Genomic DNA, 8,540 nt, shown 5'->3' with positions numbered 1-8,540 from the left:
AACGACAACACGAATGGCTGTTAAGCGTTTATGGAGAATAAATATTTGATGGAAAATTTCGCTTACTTTTAATCGCCAAAATATGTTAATGTTATTTAAGTTTAGAATGTTGACATCTTTTATTGTCTATATTTTAGAGCTCCTTGGTCCACATATAAGCTTTCTTGAGAACAAATTGAAAACAGTTTGTAATCATGGTAGTAGATAGCCTGCTGATTTCACGTAGTTTGAATGCGAACAAATAGCATGGTATTTTAGTGTAATGATATTATTGACTGATGTCAATGTGCAGAATAAAGAGTTTAGTTATGCAATAACTCATTTGAGTAGTCTAGTCCTACAGTATTTCTAATTTTAATTTTTACAAATTCAGAGGTAACACTTAAGTATAGGGACCAATTCTCAATATTAACTAGTTGCTTATTAGCATGCCTATTATTAACATATTGGCTGTTTATTAGTACTTATAAAGTACATATTCTGCATGACCATATTCTGCATCCCTAATCCTACCCAATACCTAAATTTAACAACTAGCCTACCTTACTGACTATTAATAAGCAGCCAAATAGGAGTTTACTGAAACAAAAGTCATAGTTAATGGTTTGTTAATAGCGGGAATTTGACCTTAAAATAGAGTGTAAACAATTCAGAGTAAATAAACATAAAAATAAAGGATGTTTTCCACAGGAACACTCCATATTAAAGTAATAATAATAATTTTGACTCAAAATTGTTATTATTCCCCAAGCATTCTCATTATTAGACTGCTGAGTCTAGCTGTAAAGTCAATTCAGATTAGTTGAGCCTAAAAAGTCAGTTCAGTTCTACTTAAGCTCTCTGTTGTAAAAGCTGAAGATAATCCTTAAGAAAAACAAAACTTTCAATAAACATCAATAAGAGCTGCTCGGAGAATAAATGTATTCAACGTTTCAGGTATACACATAAAAGTGATCATTTACAGGATACAGACATTAAATCAAACAAGGTTTTAATGTTACATTAGAACAAACAGGGTTTTAATGCTAGGTAGAAAATGTAACAATATACACTGGATTATCATGCAAAAACATTTTAGTTCACATTGTGGTAGGATGAGGTTTAGTGTAAATCATTCCAGCCAGTAACTGTCGGTGCTCCTATATTCCACTTCTAATTCACACACAGGTCTGTTTGAAAGGATTGGCATGGAAGACTATTTAACTGATTGTCAAATCTGTTCTGGGCAGCCATCTAAAAGAGAGAGAGGGAGAGGGAGAGAGAGAGAGAGAGAGAGAGAGAGAGAGAGAGAGAGAGAGAGAGAGAGAGAGAGAGAGAGAGAGAGAGACATATGTAACTGGGTTCATGGTGTGCTGCTCCATTCCAAAGCATGAAATGAGGTCTGTAGTACAAGAATTTACACAAAAGTCCCAAACCGAGCAACTGCCATATCAAATAAATGGATGTTATTGAATAGATTTCTAGAGGAATCCTGTTGAAAAGACAAGCCCTGTTAGTCATCAGTGTATGTTGTGTTTTGGATGCTGGTCCTTGTAGGGTTGCGATCACATTAGCAAAGTTGCAGCGAGCTTTTGCATGCAATGAAAGGTCCACTATCTCTTCTCAATAGTGTAGAGATGTAAAAAACACAGCTCACACATAAGCCACTTTAAAAACAAGCAGGTTTAACAGCGAATTCATGTGACCAACACGAATATGAGCAAAACTCGCACGCAAAATTTCGCAGAGCAACAGTAAATGTGACCACACCTTCAGTCAATCACAAGCTTCCTTTGGTCAACCTGGGGTGGGTTCCCCAAAGCATCGTTAGCCAACTAAGTTCCATTGAACTCTATTGGTAAAGACAAAACATGCAACCATAGCTGCTCTTGGAAAACACACCACAGATTAATCAGAAGGACCATTTTTCTGGTGAAGGACATGACTATGCTGGGTCACCTTCATGAGCCGCACCAAACCAGCATGAGCCAATCCATACCAGCATGGAAGTCTAAGCTGGTCTTTTAAACAGGAATTATAGGCCTTCTTGCTACAAACAACAGATTGACTCACTTTTGGTGTAACAACTTTGTTGATCCATAAGTGAAAACCTCCAAGGCAGTGTGGCCCGGCTTCTTCTGCTGCTTTAGCCTCCTCTGCAGATGAGTATCTCACAAAGCCCACACCCTTTGGCCATCCTGATGACTTGTCGATTGTAAACTGTTCATTGAGAAAAGTTATCAAATTACAAGAGGAGTAAAAGTTAACAGTAAAGATCATCACAAATATGAGGTCATCTAAGTACACTATAAAATTTGGGGTTGAAAACAACCCAATGTGGGTCATTTTGGCAACCCAGCACTGGGTCAAAAATAGACAAACTCAGCGCTAGGCTGACTGGGTTAAATGTTTGACCTAACATACTGAAATTTATTTATTTTTTTTTTTTTTTAACTCAACTACTTTAAAATTTGCTAAAGAGAAGGTTAAAAGCGGGACAATAAATTTGGTCTGTTTTACTAAAGCAACATAAATCATCCCACCAACTAACTAAATGAGATAGAAGTTGATTTAGACTCAGCAATAACATTCCATATAACATATATATGCCCTGTTAAAAGTTTTCAATTATAAAAGTACTTACTACACATTCTGTAATTGTCCCAAATTTTTCAAAGTAGTTGTGAAGCTCACTGTCTGTCAAATATGGATTCAAATCTCTAACAACAATCCCATGGTCCTAAGAAAGGTAGACAAGACATAAATCAAATCACATACAAATCATATCCATCCATTCATTCTCCAAATCTCTTGTGGTATGTCTGGCTTCACAGGGATTCTGGAGCCTATCTCAGCGTCTCTGGCAAAACCTCAAACTCAGTCTGTGCCTAAAACAGATTGAAAGCCAGTGGCAATTAAAGGCGCTGTAAGTGACTGTTTATGAAATGCCACTCAGATAATATTACCTGACAAGCAGCACTGATTTTGCTGTCCTAAATGATCAAACCTGTCTAAAGCTTCTGGCAACTGCAAAACAAATGGGATTGTGGTTTGTTTCTTTGATAAGCCAATCCGATGACTTTGAGCCTCTTTCTACCTGTCAGTCATTTTCCACATTCAAGCTGTGATATGTTTTGTTTTATTCTATTATGATGGAATATTTATACCCAGTTTTCTTCTGTTGATTTAATTTTATAACTAACTGCCATTCGAATTAAGAATTTATTAGAAACAATTAATAATATTTATGTATTTGGTATTAAATGACCCTGAAAAATCAATTCCTGCATGGCAGGAAAGTTAATTTCCGACATTGTAACAGTGCAACAATTAGTCAGCTTACCCATTCACCAGATATTTGAAATTCTTCATATTCATCTGGTATGTGGATGTATAAACGTCGTGAGGACTCCATTGTTGAATAAACTCTACATTGAAAAAAAAAATGGCAGGATTTACTTTGAAACAATTTTCACTAGTAAATTTCACAAACAATTACAAAGAGACAAGATACACATTGAATTAAATGTGTAATTTTAAAGTATAAAGACTGAAATAATTTCATTGTATAATAACAATTATCATTTTTACAGGGCTTATACAGAATGAGTAGAATATACAATGACTGGACCAGCCATTCTAGGATTACAAAGAACCATAAGACAAGCAATTATACAAAACTACCAGAATTAAACAGTTCATTTAATGATTAACAGATGTAGAAAATGTAAAAAAAAAAAAAAAGGCTAAACTACAAGAGGAAAAGAAACACACTGCAGTGCACATACCTTCTTCAGGTGACTGAATGACTGTGAAGTTGATGTGATGTGATGTCGGGAGCCAAATGAGCCAAAGTAGCTCCTTACAGCTCCTTTATAAGGAGGATGTCAGACAGATAAAAGAAACTCCTCCCACAGAATGCAGAATGTCATGGGATTCTGAGCTCTGGTCAGCAGCATGTGACCACAAATCTTCAGATTTCAGTCTGACAGGTTCAGATAAAATCTGTAGCCCCACATATTGTACATTACAATGTCCTATTAAATGACCTTAGCAGTTTTTGTCCAATGGAAATAGCCCTACACCAATAAAAATACGGAGTTATGTTCAGTCAGCTGATCTCTATCACAAAATGGATTTAACAATCATTCAAAAGACATTAGCACTGTGGAAAGATTATACAGTATTAAAAAAAACATGATCATGGAATGCTGCATTTGAAAAATGGATTTAACAATCATTCAAAAGACATTAGCACTGTGGAAAGATTATAAGATTAAAAAAACATGATCATGGAATGCTGCATTTGACAAATCAGACAGGTATTTCACAGAGTTGTGTGTGATAAACAATAGCAATTAAAAATAACAGCAGTTATTTACAAATAATTGCCTTTTACAGATTGTCACGATTGGTTGTTGTGAGTAAAGTGCACGACAAAGGAGAATTAACAATAACAGTCTTTAATAAATAAATCCACAGGAACACAACAGGAGACTCACAAAGTGTAGACGAGAACGGACAAATACTGAAGGAGAAAAAAAAAAAAAAAAAAGGCTAAACTACAAGAGGAAAAGAAACACACTGCAGTGCACATACCTTCTTCAGGTGACTGAATGACTGTGAAGTTGATGTGATGTGATGTCGGGAGCCAAATGAGCCAAAGTAGCTCCTTACAGCTCCTTTATAAGGAGGATGTCAGACAGATAAAAGAAACTCCTCCCACAGAATGCAGAATGTCATGGGATTCTGAGCTCTGGTCAGCAGCATGTGACCACAAATCTTCAGATTTCAGTCTGACAGGTTCAGATAAAATCTGTAGCCCCACATATTGTACATTACAATGTCCTATTAAATGACCTTAGCAGTCTTTGTCCAATGGAAATAGCCCTACACCAATAAAATTACGGAGTTATGTTCAGTCAGCTGATCTCTATCACAAAATGGATTTAACAATCATTCAAAAGACATTAGCACTGTGGAAAGATTATAAGATTAAAAAAACATGATCATGGAATGCTGCATTTGACAAATCAGACAGGTATTTCACAGAGTTGTGTGTGATAAACAATAGCAATTAAAAATAACAGCAGTTATTCACAAATAATTGCCTTTTACAGATTGTCACGATTGGTTGTTGTGAGTAAAGTGCACGACAAAGGAGAATTAACAATAACAGTCTTTAATAGATAAATCCACAGGAACACAACAGGAGACTCACAAAGTGTAGACGAGAACGGACAAATACTGAAGGAGAACATAGGGTTTATACGCAGGAACCAAACAAAGGGAAACTAATGAGATAATCAGACAACAGGTGAACTGAATGACTAATTAAGCAGACTGGGGAAAAACTAGGTCAAACCACACAGAGCATGCATGTAACACAGATATGTTGCATTTATTGATTGATTTCAAATGATCAAACCACAGCAGCAGATAGATAAACTGAAGTCAATCTCATCATTAACATGTCGCAAGAAACACTATACAACTCTTCTCTAAATATTTAAAATTATCATCACATCCTCAAGCATACAAAAATACAGCTTTTTAGCAGTTCCACAAAGAACTGACAGACAAAACCATTTCCATAAGCAAAAATAAACCTTTTCATTTACATTTCAAAAAATGTTATATGACTAAATGGACAATAACACTACTAAATATCAGTGTCATTTGTCTCCAAAAAAAGGAGCTGTTGTCTGAGTTCTATATAAGATGCACCGGTTTCTCAGGTATGATTTTTGAAGGGGTTACCACAATGCATTCTTCCAAATTCATTTCTGTAGAATTCAGCCTTCCTGGATAAAACAAGTAATCAGCAGGTGGAAACACAGCCCTGTTCACAAGAAGGAAATCAACCACTGCAAGTTGAAAGGTGTGGAATTTGTCTTCATCTGTCAAACATTACTTTATCTGAACATCAAACATCCTGAATGCACAAAAGAAAGTAAAGTGAGTATTTCTAGTTAAAATGACAGACTGAAAGCTCACCTTACTGCTGAGCACCTGCCTCATTGAGGGCCTGCAGTTTAGCTATAAGGAACTTCTTATCTTCACCCTCCTAAGCAGCCAGATGAGATGAAGAAATCAACAGGCTGTCAAAACCAGATACTGTAATTTGTCATGCTTATGAAGGCATTAATGATCCCAAACCATGTGTGACACCTCAAATCACACGGCTTGTTGAGAAGAGTGTGTCCTCGTAAACCAAATGGCTTAAAAACATACTAAAAAGTGTTTTTTTAAATTCAAAAACTGCCAAAGGTTTTCCTTAGGGGATAGAAAATTGGATATGCTCAGAATAAAAACCATTACGCCTATGGAGAGTCCCCATGAACCACATATGTGGGTAGGTTGGTGTGTGTGTGTCTGTGTCACTTTTTCTGCAGAAATGTCAAATCTAGTTGGGATGCTATTCTTGCTGAATCAACCTCATTATGTTTATTATATGGGCAAAACAATATTTTCGCTATGCCTACATTCTACGTCATTTGCTGGAACGCCACTCTCTCGTGAACTTAGTGGAAGCTAGATATTATAGAGTTTATAAATTTGTATATATTATGGATATTTTTCTAACACAAATGCATCACTTCACTTCAGGGAGCCTATATTAACTCCCCGGAGCCATGTGGAGTAGTTTTTATGATGGATAGATGCGCCTTTTGGGTTTCAAAATGTCAACCACCATTCACTGCTATTATAAAGCTTGGAGGAGCCAAGACATTTTTTAATATACCTCCGATTGCATTCGTCTGAAAGAGGAAAGTCATATACGAGGATGAGTAAATCATGGGGTAATTTTCATTTTTGGGTGAACTATCGCTTTAAGTTCACACTTAAGTACATTCTTTTAAAGTAATATGCAGAGACCACGTGCCCCCTCAGATTTTTGAGTCAAGTGGATTTTGAATGCAGCTTCCAAAAGACAAAAAATAGCTGTATTGATGGAAACTATTTTAACTACTGTATTGATGGAAACAACAATGACTGATGTAAGGGCTACCTCCTGAGTATTCTCTGAAGCTGACATTTTATGTGTAATTTATCATTTTAGGTATTTTTTATTTTAATTTATTTATGATTTATTTATTTATAAAATAAAAAAGATGTTAACTTTTTATTTATTTGTTTTTTATGTTTATATTTCATTTTTATTATTACTTATATATTTACTGTTTTGTATTCTGGTTGTGTGTGTATTTTATTGCGTTGACTGTGTCCCCTGTGAATGTTATATCTTTAATAAAAGACAAATATAGAAATAAATTTTAAAAAAGGCAGATAGAAGGTAATGTCCTACAGTTTAAATCATGTAAGACAGAATAACAACAACAACAACATAAAATGAACATAAACATAAATATGGGGGAGGGGGGGGCGGATCAATAATAAAATAACATGACCAAAGGTGGTATATAATATTATTAATGTGAAACACTGTAGCGGAAGAGCTTCTATGACTGCATATTTGTGATTGGACACTGATCTATATATAATAAATAATGATGTAATATATATTCTCTATTATAGATCAGTGGATTGGACACTGATCCCTTTATTTATGTATTATTATTTACTATGAACATGGCAAATCTACAGTACGAAATGCAAGCAAATACATGAAGATAAACGCTAAGGAAAATAAATAAATAAATGAAAGTAATATAATATAAATAATATAATAATGAATTAACATATACTGAAATATTTGGACATGTTTTTAAAGATGAATTCTTTCTATGTTGATTCTTCAAATACTCAAACCAGAGGATGAGTTATATATGTTTCTACAGCTCAGCACTGTTCCAGAGCCGTTAGTTACTGCATATAGCGCAGATTTGCACAGCCACACAAACAACATACAGCCATTATCCAAAACCCATTCATTCACGTGCCCCTCAGATTTATGAGCCAAGGGGATTTTGAATGCAGCTTCCAAAAGACAAAAAATAGCCGAATAATATTTGTTATATTTGATACGATGACACCGGCGTGATTATATCGTTCAGTGCTTCATATCATCAGCTGCTAAATTCAAATCTGCTTCGCTGCTGGCGCTGAGCCAGATACAGACGCGTTTGTACAGCGCTGCATTATAACCAATCACACACGATTCTGTTGAGCTTATCAATGCAATGGCCAATCAGAGGTGTTCCGATGAGTCATCGCTAAAATGCTTGTGTTTTGTTCACTCGCTCACTGAATACCTCTTTCTGGCGAATTCTCTCACTGGCGAATTCTCTCATTAGAAACAACAAAGTGCAGATGTGTGTATAAATAAGTAAGATATTTCACAGTGTAAACAGCTTCAGTGATTTTAATGGGAGTTTTTGAGAGTGCTTGAACTAGACTCAGTGAAAATGTTTTTTGATAATGTAACGTTAAATGTCCTTTGCTCTCTTTCTGTACAATTAAAGTGTTATGATTATAGCCTAACTGGCAATGTTGTTATTCACATTAACTTTCAATGTTAAATTCACATTAAATATAAACTCAGTCGTATTAAAAATATGTTATGGCATGACACCCATATCTGTTAATTAAGTAAACAG

The 8,540-nt window shown here is 35.2% G+C and overlaps 1 protein-coding gene across 1 annotated transcript; it reads right to left on the bottom strand.

Moving 5' to 3' along the window:
- Positions 1-1,098: 1,098 nt before the first annotated feature.
- LOC107675901 (SRA stem-loop-interacting RNA-binding protein, mitochondrial) lies at positions 1,099-3,873 on the bottom strand. Its single transcript, XM_016470430.1, has 5 exons — positions 3,768-3,873; positions 3,323-3,407; positions 2,624-2,719; positions 2,053-2,199; positions 1,099-1,233 (listed from the first exon to the last, which is right to left on the bottom strand). The coding sequence occupies exons 2-5, from the start codon at positions 3,392-3,394 to the stop codon at positions 1,153-1,155; spliced, it is 396 nt and encodes a 131-aa protein (XP_016325916.1). The 5' UTR covers positions 3,395-3,407; positions 3,768-3,873; the 3' UTR covers positions 1,099-1,152.
- Between the last annotated feature and the right edge of the window lie 4,667 nt (positions 3,874-8,540).

The sequence above is a fragment of the Sinocyclocheilus anshuiensis genome, unplaced genomic scaffold, assembly GCF_001515605.1.
Source record: "Sinocyclocheilus anshuiensis isolate Anshui unplaced genomic scaffold, SAMN03320099.WGS_v1.1 scaffold173, whole genome shotgun sequence".
NCBI classification, from domain to species: domain Eukaryota; kingdom Metazoa; phylum Chordata; class Actinopteri; order Cypriniformes; family Cyprinidae; genus Sinocyclocheilus; species Sinocyclocheilus anshuiensis.
The sequence above is the reverse complement of the archived record's forward strand: the minus strand, read 5'-3'. Positions and strand labels throughout refer to the sequence as shown.